General features: G+C 41.4%; 1 protein-coding gene across 2 annotated transcripts in view; it reads right to left on the bottom strand.

Annotated features, from left to right (window-relative positions):
• EPG5 (ectopic P-granules 5 autophagy tethering factor) overlaps positions 1-17,331 on the bottom strand; it is a 100,506-nt gene that overhangs the window by 64,514 nt on the left and 18,661 nt on the right. For both annotated transcript variants that reach the window (XM_037508586.2, XM_054694067.1), the window contains exons 7-14: positions 15,959-16,064; positions 12,592-12,706; positions 12,039-12,189; positions 10,499-10,654; positions 6,120-6,277; positions 4,644-4,798; positions 2,725-2,865; positions 705-869 (exon numbers count right to left, since the gene is read on the bottom strand). In XM_037508586.2, coding sequence (XP_037364483.1) covers positions 705-869; positions 2,725-2,865; positions 4,644-4,798; positions 6,120-6,277; positions 10,499-10,654; positions 12,039-12,189; positions 12,592-12,706; positions 15,959-16,064 — 1,147 coding nt within the window. The remainder of the gene's footprint in view (positions 1-704; positions 870-2,724; positions 2,866-4,643; positions 4,799-6,119; positions 6,278-10,498; positions 10,655-12,038; positions 12,190-12,591; positions 12,707-15,958; positions 16,065-17,331) is intronic.

The following is a 17,331-nucleotide window of genomic DNA, read 5'->3' as shown; positions in this document are numbered from 1 at the left end:
GGACCTAAATAATAAGGCCTAGGGTGAAGAGGTAGGAAAGTTTACCAGTCATGACCACTTGACATGGCATCCTTGAGAGATATAAAAGGTAGCAAATTCAAGTAATCATAAACTTATTAATAAAGATTACCACCATTGAGTACTTAATGTTTGCCAAGAACTGCCCTAAATGTATTACTTGTCCTAATTTGTTGAATACTATCCTAACTTATTTTACATGTCCTAACAACCTATGGAGTATTAATATTAATACTTACAGATGAGCAACTGAGTTCTAGAGAACAGAAGAAGCTTGCTCAAGATCACACAACTTGGAAATGGAAGAGTTGGGATGAGAACATAGTAGGGTGACTCAGAGTTTAGGCTTTTAACCAACACAGTGGTTAGCAAGACATTATGCAGGAGAAAGAGGGTCCAGAAGCAGGAGAGGCAATTAGGAGAAAATGCAGTAAGTAGTCAGAGACAGCAACAGACACAAATGGTCTAAGGAAAAGGGAAAGAATTTTCAAAGTGGAGCAATTTATCTTCATTTAGTAGCTGTTCACCCTGCAAAACAGAATTAAAGATCCTAAACTCTGACACAGCTAAAAGAATTTGCAGACCTTCCAAATGATACTTGAAAATGTTACTAATTTGAGAAAATATTTCTTTGAAACTGGTCTATGTAGAACCTCTATTCTCTGGGGAATGACTTTAACACATACCTGCTCACCAAATCCCCAGTTCAGTCCTTCTAGAATAACACAGGCCAATTTATTCTTCACAGTTGTCAGGTTGTAATTCAATAACCAATCCCGAATCACAGCTATCTCGGAGGCAGAAGGGCGCCAAAGATACAAAGGTAGTTCTTTAAACAAGTATAACGAAACCTTATTTAAAAGAAAAGATAATAATTAGAATTAAAACTTAAGGACAATTCTATGTAACTACAATGCTACATTATTAAGCTGCTTGCAAAAATTTTTCTTCAAAAGGAAGTGAGATTTTGTTTCATTTTTAGATAAGTGAGATGGACTTCATGAACAACAAATGAAATAAATATTAAAGCTAAAGATACAGCAAAAGCACATTTTGCTATTCTTTGTAAAGGTCAATGTTTTACTATATGTAAACTTGCATTTACCCATAATATGAAAACCACCATACCAGGAATGAACTGGATAAACAAAGTGTGGTATGCAGATTTTACATATAACAGGATATTGTTCAGACTTAAAAAGAAAAGAAATTCTGGCACTTATTACAATGTGGATGAATCTTGAAGACATTATGCTAAGTGAAATAAGCCAGTAACAAAAGGATACACTTATATGAGATGCCTAGGTCCGTCAAACCTATGACGACATAAAATGAAATGTTGGTTGTCAGAGTTGAAGGGTATAGGAGAGTGGGAATGAGGAGTTATTGTTCAGTAATACAGTTTCAGTTCTGTAAGATGACCTAGTGCCGTGGATGAATGGCGGTGATGGTGGGAAGCAAAATAATGTAAATGCACTTAATGCTACTGGACTATGAAAAAAAAAATGGTTAAAATGGCATATTATGTAGTGTATAATGTGCCACAATTTAAAAAATCTTAAACATATACTATTCCAAGGAAAATGTAATGTATCATTTATTCTTCATTTAGGAAAAATATGTTTCATACGCCAATCTTTCAATGGAATTTTGATCTACTTATGAATATGATAAAGTGTTAAAAGTGATCGAACAACCATCCTACAGAGATGATAAAGTGACTGTAAGGAAGGAGCCTTTGCAAATACAAGCCTGAAGAAAAATACTATCATTTAAATATTTTCTTAAGGGTATGATACCTGATTATTTGCCATCAGAAAAATTCACACAAGATAACCTTATTACAGGTGAAGAAAGATCGTCATTTAGTTTATGTGTTTTTAATTTTACATCCATACAATGGAGTATTAGTTAGCCATAAAAAAGGAATAAAGTATTGACACCTGCTACAACATGGATGAACCTAGAAAACACTGTGCCAAGTGAAGGAAGCCAGTCACAAAAGACCATATATTGTACGATTTCATTTAAATGAAATGTCCAGAATAGTCAAACTGCAGAGACAAATTATATCAGTGGTTGCTTAAGACCAGAGGGAAGGAAGAACAGCTAAAAAGTCCAGGGTTTCTTTTTGAAATGATGAAAATGTTCTAAAATTCACCACTGTGAGGGTTGTACATGTCTAAGACAGTGAAAACTACTGTTTGTACACTTTAAATAGATGAGCTGTTTAGTATGCAAACTACATCAATAAAAGCTACTTTTAAAAACTTCATAAAGATTACAAAAAGGGATTGTGACAAATAATAAAAATAAACCCTATGTGTTTTGTCCAAATAATAACCATCTTAATTCTGCTTCTGAGTGATTTAAATAGGATCTTTCTTAACCAGAGTCTTCTAAGTATAAAACATAAAGATTATGAAAGTGAAATAAAATTATGAACTAAAAACTGTGAAGTAACGAGTGACTATAATTAAAAACGTGTTATTGAAGGAGGTGGGAAAGTTACTTTGAGGAGATTAAGAGAAACAATGAGGGCTTTTTATCAAACAGCAGCAAAATCCCAAGTAGGCATAGTGAATGGCACCGAGCCTGGGAAACTGCTCATGACAACCAGCCCCAAAAACCTGACTACTTTTCCCATTGCTCCGTTACTCTGGGATAAAAGGGGGGAAGCAAAACAAACAAAATCAGCACTCTTACCATTCCAACCTGCTCGATGGTATCTTGAACTCTATCCAAAAGGATAGAAATAATCTCAGGGTGAACAGCTGTGATGGTCCCTAAAAGCTCTCGACCAACCTTTGAAAAAGTCTCTCTGGTGGACAGATTGACATAAGACACCTAAAAGTGGGAGTGGGTAGAGATGGCACTTTAAATACCAATTATCAGTCAAAATACATTTCCATAATTAATTGCAGATACTTTCAAGTAAAGCAGAAAGAATCTCCCATTGAGCCTTGGTTCACTCCATATTCAAAAAGATGTCAGAGCTTCAGAAAGCAAACTACCTGAGGATGGGAGGTGGAAGGACAGGAAAGAGGAGACGTAACTGTGCAACAGTGACTTGGACGCTAGATTCTGAAAGTATATTCTAAAGTGGCAAGCAAACAGCCCCTTTGGGGCTAAAACATTTCTAAATTTAAGGAAAACAGTAAAATGCTGAAAATCAGAATGCCTTTTATGGAAATTTCTATTCCCTCCCACAAAATAAGAGAGCCAAATACAAGGGCTTCTTAAAAAAAAAAAAAATCAATGTTCACCAACTCCTCATGAACAATGTCTTTCAAACTACAGGCTCTCTATGTTGATTGGTGCCACTGGCCAGCATTGAAAAAAATGGAGTGGAAAAGATAAAAAAAATAGAATAAAATAGAAAAATGTGAGTGCACAATAGTAAGATTAAGTATTATTTCAATTCTATACACACAATGGCAAATGTAACAAAAAATTCAACTTTTACTGTGAGTGCTGGTGAAAACACTGGAAACATTCAAGAGCATAAACATCACTTTAGCAACAGATCTTGAGACTGCCATTCAATAAATGTGGAAATATACATCTCCCCCCAATGTTTTCAGACCTCAAATTATGTCTGGCATTTCATCCACTTAGGCCTTACCATCATGCAAAGTATAAGTTTAGGAACAACTTAATATAGTATCTGATCCTGGGAAGAGAACCTTAGATCACCCAGTTCTGTCATTCCCAAACTGGAGTTGTTGGGGAGAGGATAATGAACTCAAAAAAAGCTTCTGCAAACATAATTTCACTTAAGTCTACTTGAATAATGTGGAGGAAATTTTTTCAATTGTATTATTTTTTTATTGAGGTAACTGATTTTTCAACACTGTATATGATTTAGGGATACAGGTTCACACCTCTTGAGAGGTATGTTACTACGCTATGCCTACCACCAAAGCATCCATAGATGGAGGATATATTTTTCAAAAAAGTAAAGATAAATGACAGCCTCGATTTAAGATGTTCATTTTTTTTTTTTTTAAAATACACAAAACCCAATGAAAGCACTGTTAGCCACTTCGAGTTTTGTTCCAAAACACTCAGAGATGCAAAGATCACTCTCCTCCACCATTAGGGATGGCTCAGTGAGGTGAAAAAAGCAAGGATCTACCCCTGCCTATCATTTTATAGAGAAGGAAACTGAAGCTCAGTTCAGTTATCTTTTCTGATGTGAAAGGGGCAGTTAGCAGCAGACTTAAAACAAATTCTAAGTTCAGGATTCTTCCCAGGCTCTCATTTAAACTGGTGTGGAAGTCAAGTTTCCAAGTTAGAATGGAGTGGAGACTAAGGGCAGGCTGGGAGTGCGGAGATCACAGGCAGTATAAAAACTCTAAGTGTCCGGCCAAGCCAGATTGTCTATTCCTTACCAAAACTAATGCATCAAATGTCAAGAGGTAGGAGGAGGAGACGGAATAGGTATGACTTTTTTTTAGTACTCTTTGAAGCAAAATGATGTTCTTTGGATTGTCTATATCCTTACGTGAGTGCAAACAGTACAAGGTAGTCACACTTTTAAAAGGGCAATCCCAAAAGAATTGATGGATGGACAATCCAAAAGAAAACATTTTCAGCTGTTTTCTAAAACTTAATATTCTAACCTCATATATCTCCAGAATAATAATTTTTATGAAGTCTTCATCCACATTGGTTCTTCTGGCCTGAGCCATCTGAGCAAAAGTAGTCAGAAGACAAATCTCTTCCGAGCTATTCATGGAAGAAAGACACTTCTCAAAGTTCACAAAATGTTCTGGGTCTGCAAGTTCATATCAAAAAAATTAAAATGGGAAAAGAAGAAATATATATCACTTGAGTTAATCTTCCAGAAAGACTATATAAAATTAAGACACTCAGAAATATTTAAAAACACAAAAAAGTCCTTCCAGAATTTCCACAGTCATCAAGAAAAAAGATGGCTCAGATGAAAGTCTTACACTAAATATAATGTTGCTTCAGAGGTGACATTTAACATCTCCAAGCCTGTTTCCTCATGCCTCAAGTAGCAATTCACTGAAATAGTACTCTGTCCACTGTAAAAGACTATTGCTGTTACCAGGTGAGATATTATCAAAGGCACATATGAAGCTCTTGGTAATTGTCAGCCAAATGAATAACAATGAGAACTGCTAAGACTAGCAGAATACTCAGCAAAAACGTATCAATCCAAACAAGAGAGACTGCTTATAAAGGATAATTTTGGACAAGAAGTTATAACCATGACTGAAATAATGATGAATGTAACAAACAGTATATATTTTGCCTATTTCTCAAGGGAAGATATATTAAAAATATTACATTTTAACACTAGGGGGTAGTATTGACAAATGGCTTTGCAATACAGGACAAAAACTATAACCGCTGCAAAGGCAAAGTTGCACAGAGAAAAACCAAAAAGAGTCTGTTTTATAAATATACTTCCTGAAGAACTTTTCATAGAAATATGGCAACAAGCCAACAATTCTTTTCATGTTTACACATTTTAGAAATCAAATGGAGTTCATCAAATTTCCTGAATATATGAAAGCAATTTTCGTCTCCCATCCCTCAAATGGGCTTATAATAGAAATTACTATGCAGAGGATCTCTAGAAATAATGACAATTGGAATTATCATTCTAATAAGACAAAACCACAAAGCAATCTCTCGGACTTCAAAATTATTACAGATAAACACTTCTTCTTTTTTTTTTTTTTTTTTTTTTTTTTTAAGATTTATTTATTTATTTATTTATTTATACAAGCACTGGGTACAGTCAGAAGCGCGGGAGGGTGAGAGAATTCACCAGAGCCAGAGCGGGAAGCAGAGCAGGCAGAAGGACCGAAGTACACTGCTGAGGGGAGCAGCGGGCGGCAGGAGAGGTCTGCACGCCATGTGGGACCCTCCTCCGGTGGCCGGGGAGCAGCCGGGGATCAAGCTGGTGCTGCAGAGGCTGCAGGCAGCTTCGCAACCCAGTGCTCAACCGCTGCGCCACCGGGGAGGCCCCAGATAAACACATCTTAATCCTCAAAGTCTCCTAAAATGGGAGAGGAACACACAAGGTAGGAAGGTCAGCGCTACACAGTCTGGTGGGGCTGTACCTTGCAGCTGCTTCTTGCACTCAGCAGGCTGAAGAGTGGCACAGAGCTTCTCCAGGTTCCCGCTCTCCACCTGGTGCATGAGGTAAAAGAGCTTCCACAGCATCTGGACCGACAGTGTCCCGAAGGGCATTTCCGACATGAACAGCCAAATGCCAAGTCTGCACATTTTAAAAAGAGTAGGAATAATTTTATATATCAGCCAACCTCACCACATTGAGAAAATAGATAAAGCTTTAGCATCGACAGAACAGAAAGTCTTAAATCACACTACAGCAATTTGCTAACAAGCTTTGGTCATAAACACCTGGAGGATTGCTAATACTAACAGGAAATGCTCACCACGCATGTACTCTGTGCCAGTCACTGTTCTAATCACCGTGTCACATTTATCTTATCTCATTCTATCCTCACCGAGACAAAGCCAGTACTAATACTCATATCCTCCCCAGTGTACATGGGGTTACCAAAGCACAGAAAAGACAAGAACAGGCAGAGCTGGGTTTTGAAACAAAGATCCTTTTAAGATCTGTGTGACAGGCCACTTAAATGCAGAGGTGTGTGTCTGAATGTGCACACAAGTACATGCGTGCACACACAAACACAAAGTGGGGGGGAGGACCGAAAACCCTACAATTCTTCAATCACTACCAAAGTTGGTCCAAATTCCTCAGCCCCAAATTCAAAGGCTTTCACGATTTCACAATTTTCATAACGAGGCTTCTCTGTGTTCAGGGTATTGATCTGTTCCTAGACAAGGCTGGAAAGACCCCTACCTCCACTCCACTGTCCCTCCATTTGTGAAGCTGTCCTCTCCTTCCTTGGCACATTACAAAATCCCAGTCACACCTGACTTGGGCATTCTTATACCTTCTATCTGGGGTTCTCAACACTGGAATGGGCAAAAAAAATCACTGGAGACTTTGTGGAAAATGCAGTTTCCCAGGCCTGCCTGCAAGAATCCTGATTTTGTAGGTGATAGCAAGGGCCCAAGAATTTGTGCAGTTATCTAAGTGACTCAGACCCCAGTGTCCCCTAAAACCCCAGAATGAGGAAACCCCAAGTGACCATGATTTATGGGTACCATTTGAAAGCAGAAGTCAGGTCTGTTCATCTTCTATAAACCAGTACATAATCTAGAGTTTTAAATTCTAATTATCCAGTACTTAAACCAGTATCTCAAACACAATTAACACTCAAAACGTGCCTACTAAAATTGATGTAAATTTTATCTCGATTGTCTAAAATCTAAAAAAAAAAATAGAGTGGCCTTAAAGTAGCTGCTATGTTTTGGGCAAAACTACAAATTGACCAAGTACAAATACACAAAGTTTACCAAGAGAGAAAGGAAAAGAAGTTGAATAGTGCATGCTTAACCTAAGTCTACGGGCCATGGCCTAAATATAACCTTGATTTGACCCAGAATCTGGAAAGCAACCAGCTAGACTCCTGAGCAAGAGTTGCAGAAACTTCTGTAAGTTGAGGTGGACCAAGTTTCCATTTCACTGAATAATTTTACCAACATTTCACATGGGAACTGATGCTGTCATGTAATGGAGTCTAAAACAATGAAAGGAAATTGTTAAGGACTTTAAAATATCACAAGATAGTAAAGTGCAGGCTGGCTATTCCCTACATGGCAGCCATGCAGTAGGTCTGCCTTAGGCTTCTGTTGTTTGTCCTTTGGTTTGGATTTTAATTTTTTCTTTGTGTAGTTTGGGGGATAGCTATTATCAGAAATTTCCATTCAAGTGTTAAATGAATAGAAATTTCATAAATATCTTGTTCTCGGGCTATCCACCTCGGACTCCTCTCTGCCTAAAGAGCTTCCCTGTTCTTTTTTCCTTATCAAACAATAAATCTCTTACTTTTCTGCCTAAAATATATCTTGTTCTTATAATTTACCTCCTAAAATAAATTATATGCATGTAATATTGTGGCTGACAATAATATGTATATATTCAGCTTTGTCCCCAGCAGAGCTCCTAAACCCACTGGAATTTTCTAATTCATGAGAATAGTGGTAAAGCTGTTTTTTATGTTAATGATATGACTTTTTGAAATAAAATTCTAAAGATGAGGGCCAGTTGTGGGGCCTCCCTGGTGGCACATGGGGTTAAGCACCACACTATGAAGCAATCCACAGCCTCTGCAGCACAAGTTCGATCCCTGGCTGGCCAGGGAGCAACCCACATGGCGCAACAGACCTCTCCTGTCTCGCCCACTGCTTCCCTCAGCAGTGTATTTCAGTCAGTCTGCCTGTTCCGTTCCCTGCTCTGTCCCTGGTGAATCCTCTCACCCCTCACCAACCCCCAGCATCTCTGGCCTGTACCCCAGCTTTTGTATGCATAAATAAATAAATCTTAAAAAAAAAAAAAAAAAACAACAGATGAGGGCCAGTTGTCAGGTGAACCAACCCAGGGTTTGGAGGGTTGGCGCTGTCAGTCCTACCCCGAATTCCAGAAATGGGAGAGTGGTTGTGAGTCTATCAATCACCAATGACCAATGATTTAATAAATTGTGCTTCTGTAGGCCTCCCCGGTGGCGCAGCGGTTGAGCGCTGGGTTGCGAAGCTGCCCGCGGCCTCTGCGGCACCGGTTCGATCCCCAGCTGCTCCCCAGCCACCGGAGGAGGGTCCCACATGGCGCGCAGACCTCTCCTGCCGCCCGCTGCTCCCCTCAGCAGTGTACTTCGGTCCTTCTGCCTGCTCTGCTCCCCGCTCTGGCTCTGGTGAATTCTCTCACCCTCCCGCGCTTCTGACTGTACCCAGTGCTTGTATAAACAAAACAAACAAACAAACAAATAAATAAAACATGCCTCTATAAAAATAAAATAAAATAAATTTAAAAAAAAAAAAAAAATTGTGCTTCTGTAATTAGTCCCCCATAAAAACCCAAAAGGATGGGTTTTGGAGACCTTGGAAGTTGATGAACATGTGAATTTCTTGAGAGAGTAGCATACATGCTTAGATGGGCATGGAAGCTCTGCCCTCCCCATGTCTTGTCCTAGGCATCTCTTCTGTCTGGCTGGTGCTCTGTATCCTTTATAACATCTTTCTTTAATAATATCAGGTAGTATCAGAATTGAGTTAAACTGTAGGGTATTAAGCCAGTGTCACAGAATTGGTGGTGTGGGAAAAAAAACATACATTATAATTCAAGAATCATAGTACTCAACAATTTAAAATTCAAAATGGTTATCATTTTTGTCAGTTACATACATATGTTACAGAAGGGTTCACAACACAGGAGCTAGTAAGTAACCATGGTGAGCACTTTCCCTCGCAGTTAAGCAGGCAGGAAAACCAGTGATACACCAGGCCAGTTTCTGTGGACAGGTGCTGGTGCTCTGACCCCTGGCCGGGGTCTGCAAGGAACTGGTGTACCTCACAAAACCACCAACTTCAGGCACAATACAGAATGTGTACAAATTAATCTAAAGATGTATTTCAAAGCCCAAGTGCCTTTATCTTAGACCCGTGCCTTCTGTGTGTCTACAAGTGGTTAAGACAGGCAAGGAGTCCTTATCTTTCTCTAAGTGAGCAGTTATTCTGCTCTTTAGCAGAAACCACACAAGAATCACCACCACTTACATTTGAAAAGTCCTTTATGGCTTAAAAAGTATTTCCACATATTAGTGCCTTTCATAACATATTCATGGCATCAATGGCAGAAATAGTATATGATCATCAACTCCTCTTTATAAATGAATAAAATGAGACCACAAATAGTAAGTGGCTTGCCCAAGGCAACACTACACAGCAGACCAAAACTCAAACCCACACAACACCCAGTAAATGAAGGGCTGAGGAGAAGACGCCCAGAGCAAGGGCAGTGTAGACAGCTCAGAATAAGGAAGTGGGGGAGAGCCAGCAGTTTACGAGGGGAGCTGCGTGGGCTTGGAGCCAGCCCAAGACTCCCACAGAGGACACATGCTTCAAGCCGCTCCTGCACTTGGCCAGGAACTCAGGGCAGACAGTGTAGGATGCGCTGCTGTGCCCCTTCCTATGCCTCCCACACTGCCTCCTCAGCTGCAAGGTCAGGTCAGACAACTTGATCAACAAAGTTAGTAAATGTGATTTGTGCCATTTACCAAATGAGACACTGTCCTGCCTCCCCAAAGGCACTAGAGTTAACAGTGAAGAAGCATCCATCCCCTGCTCAGGGGGTGGCAAAAGTTAGAATAGGGTTAAGACTGAGAAACCGGGGAGAGGGGTCATTTCAGTCAACGCTACAGAGAAGGAAAGTAAAGTCCAAGAAGGTGCCCAAAGTAAGAACCATGAAAGACAGAGACGTAACCGTAAGGGATGTACCTCAGCCATGACCTCCACCCCAATCTTTTTCACCAGCCAGCGACTTGTAGACTCTGGGCACCATACTTACCTTTTGGCTTTCAGCACATGCAGGACAGCTCTCAAAAAGAGCTCATCAAATTCAAGCTGAAGTTTCTGTAAAGAGTAGGTGTGCGTGGCCAATCCCAAGCCTTGGTTGTAGCTCACATACTGTGCCCAGTGGTCACTCACATAACCAAGGGTCATCCTGAGCATAAGGAGAAGCAACAGACCATTTTCAGTATCACACTCAATACTAACCCTTTAAATCACATTTGAAACATTCACGGATTCAGCCTATTTACTGAGCATGTATTACCTTCCAGATTCTGAAGGCAATTCAATGGTGGGGCAGCTCCTCATGGAGCTTACATTTAGTGGAAGGCAAAGAGACAATAAACAAAATTAATTAAAATAGCCCATCACAGGGTTACAAGTGACACTGAGAAAAATAAAGCACCTCCTCTGGGGAGGTGGTGGAGGGTGGTGTAAGGAGCTCAGTTAGGAGTGGCAGAGACCTTGCTGAAGAGGCACGTGAGTGAAGACTAGACGTGACAGAATAGCTCATGGACGAGCATCCAGGTACAAGAAACAAGGGGCTGGAAGACTTTGAGGTATGTTCAATATCTATGAGGAACACTGCGTGCTAAAGCAGTATTAGTGAGGAGACTGGCTGGAGAGGAAATCAGAGAAGTTAATAGGAAACCAGATGACTAAGGGCCCCGCAGACTGCCATGAGGACTTTGGCTTTTATTCAGAGTGCCAGGGAGCTGCGGGGTCTTGAGCTGAGGAGTCACATGAGCTGACTCTAGATTAGAGGGAACATGGACTATTTCAAGAATATTCTGGGGGGCGGGGGTTGGGAGGTGGGGGAGCAAGAGGAAAAGCAAGAAGACAAGTCGGGAAGCTATTGTGAAAAGTGCTAAGGATAAATGCTTTCCCAGATCAAATACAGCAAGTAGCCGCTGATGAAGTAAGTCTTCGCGATTTTCTAAAATAGTATTTAATAGAAACTTGAGTAAGACGAAAAAGGGAGGAAACAGGAAACAATGATGCAAAAAAAAAGCTATTGTCAGTTTTTTATAGCTATGTGACAATTTCCAGGCAAAAGGCAGGACAAACGAGAAAAAGAGGGCAGAAGAAGGGGAAAGCCCCCCTGTTTCTCAACCCTTTCTCTCTGGCCATGTTCAACCCAGCAGCTGCTATGAGGATCTTAACCCCCAAAAACAATTATCTAGCAAACCAATTAAGTTTGAGATAATTTTTTTTAATATATTTTTTACATCATTGTTCATTTTTAAACAATGTTTGCCGCAGCCACCTCCGGTGTAGTCCCCATAGATTTTCCTTAACCAATGCACCCGTGCACCATCACCTCAGTCCCCTGTGCTCCTCCCTCCCTCTCTTTGATCCTCTCCCTCCTCCTCCCCTGCAGGATGTCAGTTTGAGATAATTAACCAACATTCTGACTGGAAGCATCTGGTAGATGTGAAAAATAAGACTTGAAACATACATAAAATCCATCATCCCAATTATGCAGTATCTGTGCTGAGCAAGGTAAAAACAGAGGGATGTACCAATGACAGTATTACCTGATCATAAAACCAATTCGCTTCACAAACTGCCGGTAGCGGGCTCTATTAAAGGTTTCTAACCCCACAGCCAGAAGTTCCACCAGTGAGTTAGCAAAGGCAAAAATTTTCATCATTTCTTGAGGTCTTGTTGTTTCAGGTAAATAATCACCTGGAAGTTAATCAAAGAAAGGAAAAACATAGATATTACTATCATGAAGAAACACAGGGATACAGGTATAAATGCTTCCATGAGGAAACAAAGCCAAGACTGGCGAAGAATTAACAATCCCCATTACTCTGGTTCCTATGACAACTTGAATGGGAAACTTGAGAGGAGGTGCAAAATTAAGAACAATGTATTAAAGATAGGCGATGGGCAAGCCAGTCGGCCATTTTACAGTTAAGCATGAGGTAGGAAACTACAATCTTGAGAAAGGAACGAAGGTTCATTGGGGTGCAATCGCCCCTGTGTGTGTCATCAGACATGGGGGACCTGAATCCAGGGTCTGGAGTTCCCATGTTCAAGCTTGGCCACACGACCCATTTCACATGACATGAGAAATTAGTTTACCTTCTGCTTTAAACCCAAGAAGATGTTGAAAGAGTTCATGAAATGGAAACTGTGATAAAAGGATAATCAAGTCATCTTCATTAAGAAGAATCCAGCTGGTCTCAGGGTCTTCATCCTAAGAGAAAAGGTTCAAAATCACCTTTGGTGATTTGGTCAGCACACACTATGATCTAGTTACTAGAGCAAAATTATCACTCTCACTGGTACATGGACTTCAAGGCTTTCTCCAGGACACAGACTGAGAGTCTCAGTTCCACAGATGGGCTGTCAAGTCCCTAACATTGCAAGTACAATTTTATGTGTGTGAGTCATGCCCGTCCTTCAGTGGCTGAAACGGCTCTCAGTAAAGTTCATCCCAAAGAAGATAAAAAAAATTCCTCTACCATGGGAGTCTTACTATAAAGCTCAGTGCTCTGACATCATCAATAAAAGAACCATGTTTTAGAGTCCAAGTTATTTTAGCTGCAAGCATCTTGCTTCTAAATCAAAGTCTGCTGAGTACTCAGCTGCTTGTCAGGAAGCAATCAGCATTTGCTGTGGATAACTGATGATCTGCTGCTAATTAGTGCTGCTGAAAACAGGATCAAAACAACACGGATTATACAGGAGAAATCTTAGGGCTTTCCTGTTTGATACAGAGCATTAAGTCACCTTAGACACCAAACTGACTTGTGTCCTAAGAGATGCTACATTCAAAAGCACATCCTGTCAAAAGATCCAGAGATCCTTGAGAATATATTGTCACAATTTCAGCAAGGAGCTAATGTAATTCATAATTTCATCACAACATTCATTTTTACCCTTTTATGTGCCTAAATAGCTAATAAACAAAAGCTCAGAAGGTCTACTTAAAGCAGTACTTCTCACACTGGCTATATTACAATCACTAAAGAGGCTTTTAATTTTTTTTAAAGATTTATTCATGCATACAAGAATGGGGTACAGGCCAGATGTGCAGGAGGGTGAGAGGATTCACCAGAGACAGAGCGGGGAACAGAACAGGCAGATTGATTGAAATACACTGCTGAGGGAAGCAGCGGGTGAGACAGGAGAGGTCTGCAGTGCCATGTGGGTATCTAGGCGGCTGGCTGGGATCGAACCCGCACTGCAGAGGCGTAGACAGCTTCACAGCACTGCACTCGACCCGCTGCACCACCAGGGAGGCCCTGAAGAGGCTTTTAAATATCTGGATGTTTGGGTGTGGGCTGGGAAATGTTTTTAAGTTGCCCAAGTGGTTCTCGATTAGAGACTCACCTGGAGTCAAGAAACCAGTGCTGTGGAAAATGCAGAGGGCCTCCCTCCCCCTAATCCTTTTCTGAGTCAACAGCACCACCAATATTTTCTTCTACTCCCCAAGTTCTTGAACTCACCATTTAGTGAGTGCTAGCCAGGTGCCAGGCACCACTGCAAGGTCCCTAATCATTATCTGTCTCTGGAATTAAATGCAGAATATCTACCAGAAAAAAAAGACTTCTCTCTCAGGAGAGATCACCCTTGGGGAAGAAAAAAATAAACCTGTTCCACAATCTTTAAAGCCTATTTTGCACCATCTCCTGAGAAGCTCCCTTCAGGATGACTATTCAGTGTCTAGCAAAGAGGACTGTATGCCAACACCACATGCCAGCTTCTTGCTGGCTTCTACAAGTCTCAGGAAGAATAAAATGAGTTGAAGGGGCTCCCCATTTCTGAATGACCACTTGGTTATGATCCCCACAGCTGCCATGCAGTCTGAGAATTGTCCACAGTACACTATCAACTGCTTTAAAGGGAAGGAGTTTTAATAAGTCTGGTCCCTGGTCTTCCTGCACAAGCACAACAAATCAGGATTTGGATCATAAAAAGCATGAGAGCTGAGAATTATAGCTGGAGGAAACATTCCTTACAGATACTCTAATCATATACAAGAGAAGAAAAATCAAAGAGTGTTATCTCAAGGAATTGGATTTTGATCATTAAAAAATTCTCACCAAAATAGAAAACTACTTTCCACCTTTCAAACAAGAAGTCCTGGAGAAGAAATTTGTGAGAGGGCCTCCCTGGTGGCACAGAGGTTAAAGTCTCAGTGCTATCAAGCCATCACCAGCCACTGTGGTGATTTTTGATCCCCCTTCAGGGAGCTGACCCACATGGCCAGCGGACCCCTTCAATCTTGCCCGCTGCTCCCCTCATCAATGTATTTCAGTAGATCCACTTGTTCTGCTCCCTACTCTGTCTCTGGTGAATCCTCTCATCCCCTGCACTTCTGGCCTATATATACCCCAGTTCTTCTATGCATAAATAAATCTTTTTTTTTTTTTAAGATTTATTTAATTTATTTATTTATTTATTTATTTTAAATAGAGGCATGTTTTTTATTTATTTATTTGTTTATTTGTTTGTTTGTTTATACGAGCACTGGGTACAGTCAGAAGCGCGGGAGGGTGAGAGAATTCACCAGAGCCAGAGCCGGGAGCAGAGCAGGCAGAAGGACGGAAGTACACTGCTGAGGGGAGCAGCGGGCGGCAGGAGAGGTCTGCGAGCCATGTGGGACCCTCCTCCAGTGGCCGGGGAGCAGCCGGGGATCGAACCTGCGCCACAGAGGCTGCGGGCAGCTTCGCAACCCAGCACTCAACTGCTGCGCCACCGGGGAGGCCCTATTTATTTATTTATATAAGCACTAGGTACAATCAGAAGCGCAGGAGGGTGAGAGAATTCACCAGAGCCAGAGCAGGGAGAAGAACAGGCAGAAGGACTGAAGTACACTGCTGAGGGGAGCAGCGGGCGGCAGGAGAGGCCTGCGCACCATGTGGGACCCTCACCCGGAGGCCGGGGATCGAACCAGCGCTGCAGAGGCTGCGGGCAGCTTCGCAACCCAGTGCTCAACCACTACGCCACCAGGGAGGCCCAATGTGTAAATAAATCTTAAAAAAAAAAATTTTGTGAGTGAAGGTAGAACCTAGATAAGCTCCAGCTCTTTAATATACAGACTCCAAAAATCTACTGGTAAGATCTCAAATCTAGAAACTTGTTACTACATAATAGAAAGTCCTAATGTGAAGATCCCAGGAGATGGAAATATATCCAGATTCTAAATTCTCCCAGGTGAGCAAGGTAATATTCTAGAGAGAGCTGGCAGCATGGCACACTGGCTCAGAGGACAGGCCTAAAGGTCCTGTCATGTAATCACTATAATATTTGGAACAAACTGCTTTACCCTGCTGCACCTCAGTTTCTCTATCTGTAAAAAAGGGATCATAACAGTACTTACATCATGGGGTAGTTGGGAGAAATAAATAAGATATTATGTGAGAAAGGCTAACAATAATACTTGGTACATACAAAGAACTCAAAAACAATTAATCAAAACAATACAGACATGACAAGTTACCTCTTCTCCTCCCTCATCTACCAGTGTCCACGTCCCAGATGCAGGTCCTGAGGAGGATGGCTTCCGCTCACTGGGCTTCATATGGCACAGGAAGTCGGCTCGATTCCTGAAGGAAAAGGGAAATCATTCCCATCACACCACCAGAGAAAGCTCTGATGAATCTAGTAGGGATCATCTACTCACCCTGAAGAAAAGTCAGACATTGACTCAATCTTCAAAGGGCTTAAATTAGTAAATAAGAAATAAGAACTGGGGCCTCCCTGGTGGCGCAGCGGTTGAGCTCTGGGTTACAAGGCTGGCTGCAGCCTCTGCAGCACCGGTTCGATCCCCAGCTGCTCCCCGGCCACTGGAGGAGGGTCCCGCATGGTGCGCAGACCTCTCCTGCCGCCCGCTGCTCCCCTCAGCAGTGTACTTCGGTCCTTCTGCCTGTTCTGTTCCCCGCTCTGGCTCTGGTTAATTCTCTCACCCTCCTGCACTTCTGACTGTACCCAGTGCTTGTATAAATAAATAAATAAATCTTTAAAAAAAAAAAAGAAAGAAAGAAAGAAGAACTGGCTAAAAATCAAGGAGACCAAAATCTCACTAATTTTGGTACAGAGACCATGATCATTCTGAACTAGCAGTGATGAGTCATTGGAGAAAATCGATTCCACTAACACAACTCCACAAGCAGTGGGGCCACAATGCATGGGTGTCACTGTAGAACCTTAACTCTAACCTGGCTGCCAGTTTTGCCAAGTAGAAAACTTCAGCAAACCTGTGTTGTTGAACAGAACTGGACAACCCTCAGGTAATGCATAAGTTTGTGTAAGGCAAAACAAGCACATCTGAATGCAAAAACATTTTGAAGTCAAATCATGTATACCATGTGAAAAAGCAGCCCTCTGTATGCTGGCAGTGAGGGAGGGAATTCCTGCTAGGCAGGCTTTCACATGGTGCTGGATTGTTTTGAAGAGCAAGTAACCAGAGAAGTTTCTTCTCTGATATCACAACCCAGTTCTCAGCCCTCGTTGCACCTCTCTGGCCTGACCCTGAAAGGCCTCCATCTCTTCGTTCAACCAGGAGCTCTCCCATCATTTCCAGCTCTGTGCCTCCAGTGCTGCCCTTTCAACCCCAGAAGCTCCCATCAAGAAGGTTCAAATGTCCACTGGTATCTGTCGCTTGTACATGTCCACAAGTATGCCACAGTGACTTCAAATTTTTCTCCTTACAAAACAGATCTACTTTGTCTTTGCAGCCTGTGAGGGCACCCAGCACCCCTCAGTCACTTGTACTTGGAAGAAGCTATTGAGATGTGTCTACACCACTCCTTTCCCACACTTTATTACTAGTCAGCTACTTACTCCTTTCTCAGGAAGATAACCTTTAGGTGC

The sequence above is a fragment of the Talpa occidentalis genome, unplaced genomic scaffold (genome assembly GCF_014898055.3).
Source record: "Talpa occidentalis isolate TD23 unplaced genomic scaffold, MPIMG_talOcc4v2.1 talOcc4.13, whole genome shotgun sequence".
Lineage (NCBI taxonomy): Eukaryota > Metazoa > Chordata > Mammalia > Eulipotyphla > Talpidae > Talpa > Talpa occidentalis.
Note: the sequence above shows the minus strand (reverse complement) of the source record. Positions and strands in the feature narration are given on the sequence as shown.